A 17,025-nucleotide genomic window follows, 5' to 3' on the forward strand; every position below is an offset into this window, starting at 1 on the left:
GATGTCCATGGGGCTCGAACCCCTATCATTGCAGTGATGTAGTTTGTACAGTATATAGTGTAATAAATAATGGCTGCTCAGCTTATTGTTTCATTAGGAACTTACTTACTTACACTTTAGTAAGAATCTGATGCCTTATTAACACGGTGAGAAAAACTGAGGCTGGTAAGGAAATGACTGATCACACCCACGTTAACAGAAGTGATATCAAGAACTAATTTGTTTTGACATAACTGTTAATGAGAAAATTAGTGTCATTCTTTAATTAACGTAAAAAAAAAATTACTTTGCATATTGTTGTGGCATGAGAAATAAATATTTTATACATGCCGTTCTAGGAAAATAATAGCTTTTGGGGAAATAAATGTAATAATAAAGGTGAAAAATAATAATAAAAATATCTCAAACCACCCCATCATTAATTATTTATCTATAAATGCACTGATAAAGGTTGTGGTGGTTATTCAGAACCTGATCTATGCATCTAATTATGTTAGGTTATGGTGAATCCGTATGATGTATGATGTCACTATCAACATGACAACATGATCCTATAAAGTGGCACAATTATCTCAGTGTAGAATTGAAGATTTTAAAGGAGAGCAATGCCATTATCTCATGAGCACACATTGCAAATATTTGGATTGTGGTATATTTGTTCAGAAGTTTGGATTCTAAAGCTCTGATACGATTTAGTCCCAGTGCTCTCACTTTGGACTCAATGCTGGAGGAAAATGATTGAGTTTTGTGATGTGAGAAATTGAGCTTGCTTTGTGTATTTGCAGAGGCGCTGCAGTGTTTAGTGTGGAGGAATCCCGTCGGACTGTCTCCATGCAGATGACCAGTGATGGCCACGACGGCCGATCCCACAGAAGAGTAAAAAAAACACACATTACATTAGTATTTAATTTTACATGCTTTTGTAAATACTCATATTATATTGTAAAAGCATGTTCCTGTGTTGACTGTAGATCAGTTGATGAAGTGGTGAGTGAGCACATTTTTAACCCCCTGGAGAGAATCCTTTTGACCTTCTTCCTGGCTTCTATTATTGTTATGACTGTCCTTGGTAACCTGCTGGTGATGGTGGCTCTTTCGAGGGACAGGCAGCTGAGGTAAGGGCACTTCCTTTCAGTGTTGCCACCTTGTAGCACTGAATCAATCAATATACAATTTGAATTTGAATTACGCTGATTTATCATTTGTCAAATCATTACCTGTGTTTCCATTAGAACAGGATTCAATATGGAATCATGGTAGAGCTAGGTCTACAGGTGCAATTTTGTTGAGTAATACTGTATATCATTAAAAATCTTACTAATGAGAATACTTTGAAGTCAAATCATTACAATTACATTTATTTATTTATACCAAGTAATGAGACACATTTTACTCATTGTCGGTACTCATGTCCAATGGTTTTCATTAAAGTTTATAAGCTTGATAGCAATCATGACAACCTGGTTTACATAATATACAGCACAAATGTTCTAATGTTAGCTAACTTGCTAGTGTTTGGTTTTCACTACTTAACATATTCCTAGCCTAAACTTGCCTAATTTGTTAGCCTATAATATGAAAGAGATACTGCTGGAGGAGACTGTACTTCTATCACTTTCTGGTGTCTGAAGTTTGCTTCTTAATTTTGATGATTAATTTTGCTAAGCAGTAATTTAGTCACCAATTTAGCATTATGGAACCTGTATGGTTTTGTGCAGTTGTTCAGTGTCTCAATCAGACATGATGGTGAGGTTTCTGACTCTAAGTGACTCTATGTGACAGAAAAACTAAACATAACCCCATTTGAAGGTAAATGTTTGGAGTATTGTTTACACTGATTGCTGATTTAATTGACATGTCCCTTGTCCTAAATGTTAGGAAGAAGAAAACCAACTACTTCATTGTCTCCCTGGCATTTGCAGACCTCCTGGTGGCTCTTTTAGTGATGCCATTTGCAGCGATAGAGCTCACCACAGGCGACTGGAGATACGGAGACACGTTCTGTCTGGTGCGCACCTCACTGGATGTGCTGCTTACCACAGCCTCCATACTGCACCTGTGCTGCATTGCTCTAGACAGGTACAAGCATCACACAGACTAATGAGGTCTTATTAACTAGCCCCTGAGAGCTGAACCTAAAATTTGCCCATCTACACAGAATAATCATTGTGCGCTGAATTACAAGGCACTTCCTGTTTATTACACAGCTGCCTTGTTAGCGATCTGAGCTGCATGGTCTTGGAACTATGGGGCTTTTTATCATAATGATAGAAAGCCCTCATTAGAGCAGGTCATTGAAAATCAATGCTGATAACCCATACAAAGGCGCAAGGCTGATACATCTGTGTTTATTAATCACTTACATCTGATTGGTGCTTTGTGTCATAAGTATGTATGGATGCACTTTAGATTCAGTGGCACTCTCTGTTTGCTCTTTTCATCAGTGAATTTTGTGTTTAGCCTATAAATGTTAAAATGTTTAAATGTTTAGCCTGTAATCCAGCATTCACAAACTGATTATAATTTTGTCTGGAATTATGCTATTTTTTTTTCTTACAAGTCTCCGGCCACATGGTAATTAGGAACAATATAAGGGCTCTGTATAACTGTCAATGATTTTAAAAAGAAAGAAAAAAAAAAAACTACACAAAGAACATAACTACTTAACTGCCAAGTAAATATCTTATTCAGAGCCCAGTATTAACTAAGCAGTAGTTAATGATTCTAAATATATATATACACACAGACACATATGATTTCTGAGAGGAGCACAGGGTCAAAGAGTCAGTCAAAGACAGTTGATGTTTAAAGGAAGAAATTAAGTAAAACAAAAGAACAAATGTACAATGTAATGTAGATTGTACAATGTAATGAGCAATTTCTTTATTTAATTATTTCTAAATTTCTTTATTTAAAGGGACACATATTAGGTGTTACTTGTGTTATAAAGCCTAAATTTGATACTTCTAAACAGTTAAATTGCTTTCAATTGGTGATCCATCGTGTAAAACTAAAACTGACTAAAAGGTAGATTATTAGATGGGATAATGGGCAATAAAGTCTATGTTAAAGCCATGGTCTGTAAATTCAGTTCACTTCCTGTCAGCCGACTCTAAGTCATTAATACTAAAACATTTCTCACATATTGGAGAGTAGAGCTTCAGTTATCACTAATTAGAAGCTAACAAGCGGTAAACAAGCTTTCAGCAAGACAATGTGTGTCCTATTTCATTTCATGTTTAATTTCGAGCAAACTAGGCCAGTACATGTTGGATATAAGAATTTAAGCCTCAAATATGGGCCATGTTGTAGTAGTGCCTTCAAAATGCTAGAAATATAGGTATTGCATTAATAATGTGTGTAATTCAGATCATTATTTTATGCTGAATGCTTTGCATAAGAAGTACATTTCATATTTTTTAGATTTTTAAAAGCCAACCATGCATTCATTAGGCAGTTTTACAAAACAGATTCCTGACATATGTGTTTATGAACAATGTCTCATTTATCAGTGTCTAATATGGGAAATTATTAACAAAGAGCAAAACCTAAATTAACACCTTTTATGTATTCCTTAAAATAAAGGGTTACCATTTTCTTTAAAACGATAAGAAGTATTAATGGGTTACGGTGTATAATGCTGCTCCAACTGAATAACAACTCAGTAACACAACCGACATTAGTTATGAGTTTTTGTGTGTTTCACTGTATAGTTTTGTTCTACAGCATCAATATCTACTAAAGAACAACACAAATAGCACTTCAGTTATTACTACTGAGCTTCACTTTATTGCTTTCGCACATATATCGATATACTGTAATAACAATACATACAAACAACTTAACTTTAAAAACTTAAGTGAATTGTACAACTTGGAGCTGTTATGGTACAAAATATGGCTGACTAATTCATCCATTATAATTTAAATTATTTTAAAATCATATGTAATAAACTGAACAAACAGTAACAGTAGCATCCCGTTTGCATGTTTTACATAAAACACAGAAGGTGAAAAAATTTGTCAACTTTATTGAGGCTGTGAACACACCAGAAACATTCGTTCCACATAATATGAATACACTGAACAAAACGCAACACATGGCCACACAAGCAAAACGACATTGCATGTCTTTATTAGTCTCCCTGGGAAGATGATGTGTATTTGTAGTTTAACATGCATTATATCAGTGTTTATATATTATGATGATGCAATCCTGCATGGCTTTAGAGAGAACAGCTGTGGCTCTTGGACTGCACCTGGTCCATGAGGCATCAACACTTGTTCTTTCTCCAGCTCTCTTTTTCCACATCTCAAACACACACACAGAGACTCATTTTCACACATGCACATTTTTGCACCCTTGCCTCCGACTTTGCAATTTTATCCATCCCACGATGCCATTCATTCTTCTCTCTCCACCCCGCAGAGTGATGACTAATGTTTTTTTTTTTCTTTTTTGCCTCGTGCCTGTCAGGAAAAATGCTACAGTATGAAAAAATTATGTGATTCACAAGGTTGGGTGAAATCAATATGAAAAAGTGGCACAATGTTTGGTTAATGGGGGTTTTGAATGGGTTTTGCAAGACGACTGGTTAGTCAATGATGTCTATTAATCACATGCCATTATTCACTTATGTGTGGCAGGTACTATGCAATTTGCTGCCAGCCGCTGGTCTACAGGAACAAGATGACACCTGTGAGAGTGTCTCTGATGCTGGGGGGGTGTTGGGTTATCCCCTTGTTCATCTCCTTTCTCCCCATCATGCAGAACTGGAATGTGATTGGCATTGAGGACATTGTAAGTGGTTCGTCAGATTACTTGACTCAGAGCCAGCGCGCCTGAAATACTATTCTGCAAACGCACCCTGCACGTTTCGATGAAGACAGATATATTTAGTAGAACCTGCCACCACAGAGAAGGAGCTCATTTGGCTAATGTGTTGCTACTGCAGGGCCGAGTTGAGCTTTACCGCTGCGACCCGAGTTTTACATACACAGTCTATGATCAGGGTCCATTAGAATGCAGCTGGTTGGAGACATGCTGAGAGAAATGATCATTGAATTTCACAGTTTTGCCTGTGCAACTGAACCAATGTGAAAATGATAAAAACGCAACAGTTTTGTTTGTCCAATATATCATTATTAGTTAATTATAAGTAACTCAACCTCATTAAATAATCAGTTAAATGGTGGAGATTGTATGTGCATTTCTGTTTTTCTTCTATTGAATTTATTAAGAATAGGAAGAATAAGAATTACAAAAAATCAAGAACATAAGAAAGGGCAAATTCTAGACTACTCCATTTAGAAGTCTTTCCTGTGTCTGTGAGGTTGTTCTCTAACTGTAACCTTGACACTGGAGACTCCTAAATAAACATCTCACAGAATATTTCACCATTATACTTTTTAAAATAGACTTAAGTGGAGCTGGGACTTATAAGAACAAGCACTTTAATAAATTTATAATGAATTTCAGAGTTGCTGTTATAGAAAATTAACACATCAACTACTTCATTGTCTCCCTCTACTTCATTAGTAATTCATCAGCATTGTGGTACAAGTAGAGAAAATATCACACTAGAATACACAAACACATTTTCGTTATAGACAGCATGCTGTAGCATGAAATCTAAAGAAGTCCACCATTTCATATGAATTTCTTAATGTGTAGAAGAACAACTCTAAGGGCTGACACATCCCCCTTGGCATGTAAGCAAATTATAAATATAGATACAGGATATCGATACTAGACACATGGAAAAACAGTCAAATCTAGGCAAGCTAGGCAAAACTGGATACTGAAACCAACACAAAGCCACAAAGAGATATTTTACAATCTAAAGGTAGTCCGATCTTTAAAACAATTACACACAGCGTGTATAGCAGATACTTGGAAGATAGTGATACAAAGTGAATGCAGCCATTTAGCCATTTATGGCCAAAATCGGAACAACAGAAATTACTGTCACTGGTGATTTCCATGAAAATGGAAGAAATCCTCATCACCCAGCTTGAATTGATTGTACTGTTTGTTTCATTCTTCAGATTGAGGAAAGGAAGCTAAGCCACGGCTCAAACAGGACGTCCTGCATATTCATGGTGAACCGACCATATGCTCTCGTTTGCTCAGCCGTGGCCTTCTATGTGCCTCTCTGTTTGATGGTCCTCGCCTACCAGCGCATCTATGTGACAGCTATGGAGCACGCTCGGCAGATCCGAATGCTGCGGCGTGCCGGATCCACTCCCATATCCTCTTACTACAGTCACGAACACCCCGGCTCCAGCCGCATGAAAATAGAAACCAAGGCGGCCAAGACACTGGCAGTCATTATGGGTTGCTTCTGTCTGTGCTGGGCTCCATTTTTTGTCACTAACGTGGTGGACCCCTTCATCCAATACAGTGTACCATGGCAGATGTGGACCACATGGCTGTGGCTGGGATATATTAACTCAGGCTTAAACCCATTCCTTTATGCCTTTCTGAACCGGGCTTTTCGAAGAGCCTTCCTCATGATCCTGTGCTGTGGGGACATGCGCTATGCCCGCCAGGGAAGCTTTAGTCCGAGCAGACATTGCTCGGCATCTGTGAACGGAACATCCATTGCGCTCAGGTACAGTAATTCCTTTCTTGAACATAACGCTTTACCTAAAATGAAAGATTACCTTGTATATGAAAGCTTTATCTTTTGTAGGTTTCCGGGACCATGTTTTTATGGGTCAAGTGCAGACAGACTCTGTGTTTTGTCATGCATAGTAATCATTTCATACTGATGTTCATTTCAGTTTCGCCTGTAGTGCTGTAGACCCAATGAATGTCCTTTTTATCTCAGCCTTATTCCACTGGCTTTCAGTTTCTATCCACTGTCTGTAGTGCATGTGTGATTAACATGGAAAAGAATTTCATGTCTCCCTGCACTGAGAAATGACAGAAACCTGTTTACTTGAAACTCACTTATAATGAAAGGAAGTCCTTCGCGCTTGGTGTGTCTTTAAAGAAAAATTGCTGGCTGCTGTGCATTTTGTGCTGATAAGAGAAAAAGAGTAACATGCACACTGTAAACATGTATGCCAATTGTTACACTTGAACAATAATAGGATTTTGATAAAACAGACATTCACTACAGATACAGCAGACAGAGATTAGGGAGAAAGACACTGGGCTATTCATTTAATCGTAATTTAAAAAAATGTCAGTATTCATGTCGTATCTATTTTGCTTCTATTATTCACTTTCAGAAAATGATGGATGGCACATGCTCGCATTGTTGATTTTAGCTACACGATGGCCAAATGTTTGTGAGCCATCAGATCCATATGTGCTTTTTTTAAACATCTATTCCCCATTTACTGTTATAGTAAGCTTCACTCTTCTAGGAAGGCTTTCCACTAGATTTTCCCATGTGGGGATCATTTAGTTACAAGAGCTTTAGTGAGACCTGGAATTCAGTCAGTGTTCCAGTTCATTCCAAAGCTGTTCAGTGGGGCTGAGATCAGGGCTCCATGCAGGACACTCGAGGTCTTCTATAACAGCTTTGGAAAACCATGTCTCCATGGAGCTTGATTTGTGCTTAAGGGTATTGTCAAGGGTATTGCTGGAACATGTTTGAGCTTCTTAGTGATAGTGACATCGTAAAGCTACAGCATACAGCAAAGATATTCTGGACAAATGTATTCTTATAACTTTGTTTGAGGAAGACATTCATGAACCTACATAGAAATCTTGTCTATGTAGTGGGTCTGTGTCAGCTATTTTATTAATTCATTCTTTGGTGTGTTTTAATATTTAAAAAAAAAAGTACGATGTTGCCTAAATATTGAAAATAATGCTGTTTACCAACAGTAAGAGATTGATTTTTTGGCACTTTTCTGGCTCAATCTTTAAAATTATGATAATAAAAAAATCAACAAGCTTGAGTAGGCATACTTTAATTGGGTACTTTTTAAAATATAGAGCTGCATTTTCCTTTTTTTTCTATATAGGCATGTGAGAAAATCACAAAGAACAGCCCACAGCAGGCTAATGCATTCAAACTAACAGTAAATACACAGTTTATTTGTTAACAGTAGTGGTGTATACTGACAGGCCCACCTGCTCACCAACACTTTGTGTGTTTGTGTGTGTGTGTGTGTGTGTGTATGTGTGTGTGTTTGTGTGTGTGTGTGTTTGTGTGTGTGTGTGTACGTGTGTTACTTTGCCCTGCACTGTTGTTTTGGTTTGTCTAGGTCAAAAGGTTTTACCATGCAGATTGTCAGAGATGCTTAATTTCTATTGAAGTGATGTGAATTTTGAATATGGCAAAGGTCTGTTCAGGACACAGCAGTCATTTTGCAGGGGTAAAAAAAATTAAAGCATGAGATTATTGCCTTGAAATAAAGTAGGGACCGCTTTAGAAGGGTGGTGAAAAGTCCAAAGTTTTTTTTTTTTTGCTTGGCAGTGGCATGTTGTTTTGTAGTCGTCTCTGTAGTGGCTTTGGATTTGGCCATCATGCTGCCTGTCGGTGGGCGTGACTGCGGCATACTCGTTTCTTGTAAGACTTTATGTACTGTGTGTAAAATCTTTTAAACTGCTTATTTTCCCTTTTACTTGTGCATTTATCATACTTTGCATGGGAATTTTTCCCTTCCAAACAAATGAATCTCCTGATTAATGTTGTGACCTTTTTGTTCTGCTGTGATTAGACAGATTACAGCAGCTGGGCCGCCCTTCTGTGATTTGAGTAGCTTTATTTGCCTTCACAGCCGCTGCCTCTTTATGGTTTGTTTTTGAACAATTATTGGCTGTGGGTGCTTTTACACATTTTAATTCTATTGCACTTTTCTTTAGATTTTGGACATCCAGGTCCTAATTTCTATTTTCAGTTTTATTTTTTAATTTTGTATTGTGGTAATTATTAGATACAGTGACTGTAGAAGAGCATAATACTTAAAGTATTAACAATTTTAAATATATCTTGTTGCATTTCTAAGCAATAAAAATAGTGAATGTGTCAAAGCAGATGTGTTTTTGTGATATATTTAATTACTCAAACTAAATATAAGCTGATTGTAAGACTGCTGGTGATGGTTTTAGAGGGCCGGTATCAATCAATCAATATATAGCCTCAAGTTGAGCATCATGCAAACTGAACACCTATAAAGGATATCACAGAAATAAAACAGCAATAGTGACCATACTGAAGCTTAATATATGTAATAATGTATATAATAAGGTACGAACATATATTGTTCTTTGCAAAACCTTCTAGAAATTATTTAGACAATAATTTTTTCAAAAGCTATTTTTCTACACTGTAAAAACTCCCAATAGATTTTGCAGTAATGTATTGGCAAGTGACTAATGTGTAAATAAAAGCCTTAACTACTGAGTGACTTCAACCAAATATACCACTGAATTAACCCACACTGAAAAAATTGTGCTGAAGCAACGTCATGCAGAGTGAATTCTGGTGGCTCAGTCATTACAACTTTGAGTCACACATCAGAAGACAGGGTGTTCAAATCCCTGCACCTCCAAGCTGCTATGGTTATATCCCTGAGGTGAAGCTTGTGTGGTGATTCTTGCATGTATTCTACATAAGCATCAGCCAAATGAACAAAGGTACTGGATTATGTGATATGTAAGATATAAAACATTTACAGTCGTATGCAAACGTTTAGGAACCGCTGACAATTTCCATTTATAAATATTTGGGTGTTTGGATCAGCAATTTCAAAAAGAACACAGTAATATTTCAGTAGTGAAATGAGGTTTATTGAATTAACAGAAAATGTACAATAGGCATCAAAATAAATTAGACAGGTGCATAAATTTGGGCACCCCAAAAGAAAAATCACATCAATATTTAGTAGAGCTTCCTTTAGCAGAAATAACAGCCTCTAGATCAGGGGTATTCAATTAAAATTTAAGAGAGGTCCAGTTACTAAAATTTCCTCCCAGCAAAGGTCTGAATCTTATATTGTCACTTAAAATAGTGTACCCTCATGTTAATAAAATCAATGAGGCACATACATTTCTATATAATTTATTGTTAAATTTCTAGTGTTTTCACAGTCTGAACTTGTATGGCACTTGAACGGAAAACAATACCGTAGTTGTCTTTACTACATGTCAAGTAACAGACAACATACACGGAATTTCTTCTGAATAAAATAAATAAAAAGTGCAAACACAGCTTTGAGCAGCCTGAACTTAGGGCCTATATTTCAAGTAATGTAAAACATTCAGAATCCTTTGAATAAAATAAAAGTGCTTTTAATCTTTAAGAAAAAAATTAAACAAAAGACTTTTGAGCTGCCCCTTTTTTAAACATTAACTACATTAATAACACAGGAACCTTAGGCAAAAAAAGATTTAAAATAAAATAGAACCTTGCAGAATTTACTGAATAAAATAAAAGTGCAGAGCTTTGAGCAGCTCCCTTTTTCCTCTCTCCTTTCCACCTCTCCTTCCTCCCTTTCCATCTTCCGTTCCTAGTGAGAAAAATGGGCATGTAACTGTCCTGCCAGCAGTTTGAATCTTAATTGTCCTGCCAGCGTAATTAGGTGCATTACTGCCACCTTCTGCTCTGGAGTATGGAACAGAAACAATCTGTTTTTGGCTTGGCTTTTGATGACGCTCCTGTCGTAATAACTAGATTAACTGCGCATGAACGAAAGATTTATCTTTTTATTAATATCAAAGAGCTTATATGATCTTATAATATTAGATTATAATAAGGAGATGCTTAATATGATAATATTAGAATTTTAACGGGTCCGGGCAGACCCGTCACTCGGTCCGGATCCGGACTGCGGTCAGCCATTTGCTGATGCCTGCTCTAGATGCTTCCTATAGCCTTTAATGAGTGTCTGGATTCTGGGTGAATGTATTTTGGACCATTCCTCCTTACAAAACATCTCCAGTTCAGTTAGGTTTGATGGTTGCCGAGCATGGACGGCCTGCTTCAAATCACCCCACAGATGTTCAATGATATTCAGGTCTGGGAACTGGGATGGCCATTCCACAACATTGTACTTGTTCCACTGCATAAATGCCCGAGTAGATTTTGAGCAGTGTTTTGGGTCATTGTCTTGTTGAAATATCCAGTTCAGGTGTAACTTCAACTTTGTGACTGATTCCTCAACATTCTTCTCAAGAATCTGCTGATATTGAGTGGAATCCATGCAACCCTCAACTTTAACCAGATTCCCAGTACTGGCACTGGCCACACAGCCCCACAGCATGATGGAACCTCTGCCAAATTTTACTGTAGGAAGTGTTTTCTTGGAATGCTGCGTACTTTTGACGACATGTATAACACCCCTTGTTATGACCAAATAACTCACTCCACAGTACCTTATTCCAAAATGAAGCTGTCCAAATGTGCGTTTGCATACCTAAAGCGACTCCGTTTGTGGCGAGTGTGCAGAAAAGGCTTCTTTGGCTTCACTCTCCCGTACAGCTTCACCTTGTCAAAGTGCGCTGAATTGTTGAACGATGCACAGTGACACCATCTTCAGCACATTGATGTTGTAGGTCTTTGGAGGTGGTCTGTGGGCTCTTTTTGACCGTTCTCACCATCCTTTGCCTCACCAACATTTTACATGGCCTGCCACTTCTGGCCTTAACAAAAAGTGTGCCTGTTGTCTTCCATTTCCTCACTATGTTCCCCACAGTGGACACTGACAGCTTATATCTCTGCGATAACTTTTTGCAGCCTTCCCCTAAACCATAATGTTGAATAATCTTTGTTTTCAGGTCACTTGAGAACTGTTTTGCAGCCTCTATGTTGCCACTCATCAGACGAGAGTCAAAGAGAACAACAACTTGCAATCGGCCACCTTAAATACCTTTTCTCATGATTGCATGCACCTGTCTATGAAGGTCAAGGCTTAATGAGCTCACCAAACCAATTGTGTGTTCCAATTAATCAGTGCTAAGTAGTTACTGGTATTTAAATCAACAAAATGGCAAGGGTGCCACAATTTATGCACCTGTCTAATTTCGTTTTGATGCATATTGCACATTTTCTGTTAATCCAATAAACCTCATTTCACTACTGAAATATTACTGTGTCCTTCAGTTATTTGATGGATCAAAATTAAATTGCTGATCCAAACACCCAGATATTCATAAATGATAATCATGGAAATTGTCAGGGGTTCCTAAACTTGCGTACGACTGTATATGTTTTATATTTACTTTAATGGCAGCCCAGATAACTGTAAAATTTATGGTACAAAATTTCTGCAGAGTAAATCATTTTTCATTCACAGAATTGGCCTGTTTGGTATGATCCTACAGAAGAGCTATAGTAGCACAACTTGCTAAAAAAAAGGCTGCTGGCTATGAGAGAAAGGTATCAGAACACACAGTGCTACAAAGCTTGCTACGTAAACCTTCATGTTATAATTTGACACCTACCACCTACCTAAACATTGTTGCAGATCAAGTACACCCCTTCATGGCAATTGTATTCTCTAATGGCAGTTACCTCTTTCCACATTATAATGCTCCCTGAAACTGCAAAAATGTTCAGGAATGATTTGAGAAACATGAAAAAGAGTTCAAGGTGTTGTCTTGGCCTCCAAGTTCCTCAGATCTCAATCTGACCGAGCATTTGTGGGGTGTAGTCCATAGAGGTGCTATTCGTTACTTACAAGACTTACAGTAAAGCATCTGCAGATAAGATCTTGGTGCCAGATTCCACTGCACACCTTCAGAGGTCTTGTTGAGTCCAGGCTTTGATGAATCTACATAATATTAGGCAGGTGGTTTTAGTGTAAGCCTGAAGAGTGTATGTGGCAGCAGTACAGACACGTGACAGCAGTGCAGTACATAAAATCTTTCAGGTTAAGAGCTTCAGTTAATATTCACATCAAATATCAGATTGGGGCAAGTGACCTCATTGTCTCTGTCCATAGCAGGTATGTTGGTATCACACAGGGTGGTTTAGTATTTCAGAAGCAGCTAGTATCCTTTTGTCCTTTGATATCTTTTAATATTTACATGTGGTACTATGTAATGCCAGAGAGAAGAGAGCTGTGAGGACTGTCTCACTTGCTGCATTATAATTGTGGTGATTATAGGTGCTGCAGAGGAGGTAGAGGGAAAAAAAATCACATTTCGCTTCCTCGTTTGGCCGTCAACCCCACTGCTGCCAGGCTTCCAACACCCACCTGTAGTGTCAATCACAGTAGTTTATATTTCTGAGGGAAAAAATCGCTATCCTTTTTCTCCAAAGAATCCTGAAGCTTGTCTTAATGAAGCAATGCCAGGACTTAGAATGTCACATATACTCAGGTGCCTGTGATTGGTGGAAAATGGTGCACAATTAGCTTGGCAAAGGTTCACTTCTGCAAGAGAACTTTGAACGTGGGGGTAGTGTGAAAACCTAATACAACCAGTATTACTGCTTAGTCTAAGCCGAAGCCTGTACATTCTGTTAATGCCAAGAAAGATTTCTGAAGAATCTGAGAGAAATTGCTTGCATGAGGTTTTTTTTTACTTCAGCACGATACTGGATAATCAAGCTGTGTGACACAAACAGACAGAATTAATAGGTGAAAGATTTTAAACAGAATGGAAATAGAATGGCGTCATGAAGCATAATTATGTTGAGTATATTTTAAGAACAACACACTAAGTTTTTTATTACCTTTACACCATAGCATATTTTTAAATTTCAGTTACACCACAGCATATTATGATTTTGCATTTAATAAAGAACTACAGCAAATCCATATTTATCCCTTTATAGTTATGTATATATGTCATGTGAAACAAGTTAGTTTCTGTTATCACTTTATTTATTATATCACACCTTTATACCACAGTTCTGTTGAGTTCTCAATTCTGATTGGTCAGAAGATGTTCATTCATTTCCTAATAACATTCTGGCTGCAATTCGCAGGTTTATACACTATACTTGAGTACTGAACTGCCAATTTCATATCCAATTCCTTTGGATTTTCAGTAGATGGTTCATTCAGCCACAAGTGTGTAAGAGGTTTGGGACTGATTTCAGCCAAGAAAATCTGGGGATCAGTTGGAGTTCCAATTCATTACAAATGTGTTTAATGGGCATTGGGATCAGGGCTCAGTGCAGGCCGCTAGATTTCTTTCACTTCAATCTTGGCACATCGCCTTTATCTCATTTTGTGCACAAGGGCATTATCATGCTGGAACATTTTTGGACCTCTTAGTTCCAGTGAGTAGAATCTTAATTCTACAGATTACAAAGACTTTCTAGACAATTGCTTTCTTCCAACTTTGCAGCAACAGTTTGGAGAAGAACCAAATATGATGGTCTGATGGTCACGTGTCCACAAAACCTTGGCCAAATAATTTATAAATTCATAGGATTGTATATATTACGCTCCATCTAATCTAAACCTAATAATAATCAGATTAAATGGATTGTTGTTTAACAAAGAAAACCATTGATATGGTTAATGATCTGTGAGTCTGTGAATTTTCTGACACAGGAGAGTCTTCAGGAGAGAGGAGTTGACACTTTTTTCAGAAACATGAGGCAAACTGTGATGCAATAAAATTATTATTATTATTATTATTAAATTCAAGAAAGAAAAAAAGATGCTGGTGAGGGAACAAATATATATATATATATGAATTTAAATGGGTTTTAAATGTTGATAAAACAAAATTCATGTTTTCTAAATCCAAACCAATCTCAAAGAATAACCTTCTGCCTATTACTACGTCTCAAGGTTCAGAAATTGAGTTTGTGTCTCAGTGTAGGTATCTGGGGATTTTAATTGATGACGCTCTCTCCTTTGGCCCTCATGTAGAGCAACTGGTGAAAAGATTGAAAGTGAAATTGGGTTTTTATTTTAGAATCAAATCCTGTCTTTCTTTTGAGGCAAAAAAGAGGCTTGTTGAAGCGACCTTTATGTCTGTACTGGATTACGGTGATGTTATATATATATATGCATGCATCTTCACAGTGTTTATATGCTATTGATACTGTTTATCATGGTGCATTGAGGTTTATAACAAATCTTAAAACCCTCACTCATCACTGTGTGTTGTATGCTCAGGTTGGCTGATCTGCGCTGTCCATCCGAAGACAAAAACACTGGCGTGTTTTTATATATAAATCTATCCTGGGTTTACTTCCATCATATCTTTGTACATACATCTGTAAAAAGTATGCTTGTAGCTATAACCTCAGTTCACAAGAATTATTTTTACTTTCTGTTTCAGTGGTACATACTGAATGTGGAAAAAAGGCATTTAAATGTGCTCCCTCTGCCTGGAATTGTTTGCAAAGTGCATTAAATCTGAGGACACTGGTTCCGTTGGACATTTTTAAAAAACATTTACATGATTTGGAGAATGAAACTTCGGGCTGTAGGTGTATTAATTTGTTTTTTATTGATATTGAAATTTGATGGATTTGCTTGTGTGTGTGTGTGTGTGTGTGTGTGTGTGTGTGTGTGTGTGTGTGTGTGTGTGTGTGTGTGTGTGTGTGTGTGTGTGTGTGTGTGTGTGTGTGTATTGTTGGATGTTATTTGTTAAACTCAAACGTGCTTGCATCTGTTAATCTTGGCCAGGATGCTCTTGTAAAAGAGATTTTTAATCTCAATGTGCTTCTTTCCTGGTAAAATAAAGTTTATAATATAGCTGATATACGTTTCACAGACACTTTACATTACACGTAACCATAAATGGATAAGAAGTGTTGAGTAATTGTTCATTAATAAATTATTAATGGAATTATTAAATTAAGTAATTGTCTGCAAAATGAGATGCTGGTAAGAGAATGACTTAAATGTAAGTGATAACAGAAACTTGATTCATGGATGTTCCACAATAATAAATGTAACTATTAGTGTATAAAAGGTATGATGTAATCGGTATGTAATTGGTATGTAATAATACCAATATGAATTGTGGAAAAGTGCTGTGGTGCAATAGGAATTTAGCAATTCAGGATATGGTGTCTTTGGGGCGATAACAGTACCAGTAAGTCTGTTTAACTTATTATTTTCCTAGAACAGCACACCTCAAGGCTCACCTTCACAGTTTTATTCCTCCTCAACATGTGTCGTGTCACATCATACCATAACTCATCAGCTTAAATAAATATAAGTAAATAAGTCACCCACAGCAGGTAGGTCTGTGCACGACACTCATCAACTTCACGTATAGCACCTGAAACAGGGAACAGCTCCAAAGAGTTTTATGACACTGTTTGAGATTAGGGATGTTGTTGTTATACCACACCATAAAGATGTCCGCTTGTGTTTCGTCCAGTTAATGGTTCACCCATGGGAGGGTTGGTGATGATCACACTGCACACATGTTTAGCAGCTGAACAGTCTTAAGTATGGCTGGTGAACAGGATGTGACCTTGAGCTTTCTTTTTATACACAGTGTGTCTGTAAATACGACAGCAATAATACCACAGTATATTTTTAGAACAACAATTCAGGAGGACAAGACACACCTGGCTAACTTTTGTTTGTTCACTGTGGTCTGTTTTATTTTTAGTCTTTTATTTTAAGTCAAAAATCGCTACAGATCCACTGCAGTCTTGTATCTTTTATTATATTATTCCAAAACTGCAAATCTGTCCTTTCCACGCAAGATGCATCGCATCTTATACACTAAAGATATACTCAAGAGACGTCTGCCAAATGCTGTAAATGTAAATGTAAATGTAGAGAAGGAACGATCTGCATGATGTTTATGAATTAATGTGATAATGTGATTTTTTGTAGATGGCTTTCCCAGGTTGCATCAGATGTCGTGGTTAGTTATCAAATTGCCATGGTTATCTCTATTACAAGTGTGTTTTTGTTTAATGTTAATAAAAAATGAAGTGAATTTACTTCATGCATTAACAGTAAACTAGCAAACTTACTGCTTTAACTGGCGAAAAGTCTGAAGACTGAGCATGGATCAATTAGGCAAATGTAAAAGTGATAACGTATGCTGTTTAAATGTGTAAAATACATTAACTGCTAAATTATTTGATTAATGATTTTGTTGACACTTATTTTAAGCAGGTTTATCTGC

General features: G+C 37.0%; 1 protein-coding gene across 2 annotated transcripts in view; it reads left to right on the forward strand.

Annotated features, from left to right (window-relative positions):
- Positions 1-17,025, forward strand: part of si:dkey-247m21.3 (5-hydroxytryptamine receptor 4) — a 42,101-nt gene that overhangs the window by 10,334 nt on the left and 14,742 nt on the right. For both annotated transcript variants that reach the window (XM_047805347.1, XM_027139877.2), the window contains exons 2-6: positions 786-876; positions 972-1,115; positions 1,879-2,079; positions 4,647-4,800; positions 6,048-6,613. In XM_047805347.1, coding sequence (XP_047661303.1) covers positions 848-876; positions 972-1,115; positions 1,879-2,079; positions 4,647-4,800; positions 6,048-6,613 — 1,094 coding nt within the window. In that variant the 5' untranslated portion in view covers positions 786-847. The remainder of the gene's footprint in view (positions 1-785; positions 877-971; positions 1,116-1,878; positions 2,080-4,646; positions 4,801-6,047; positions 6,614-17,025) is intronic.

This window comes from Tachysurus fulvidraco, chromosome 21 (assembly GCF_022655615.1).
Source record: "Tachysurus fulvidraco isolate hzauxx_2018 chromosome 21, HZAU_PFXX_2.0, whole genome shotgun sequence".
NCBI classification, from domain to species: domain Eukaryota; kingdom Metazoa; phylum Chordata; class Actinopteri; order Siluriformes; family Bagridae; genus Tachysurus; species Tachysurus fulvidraco.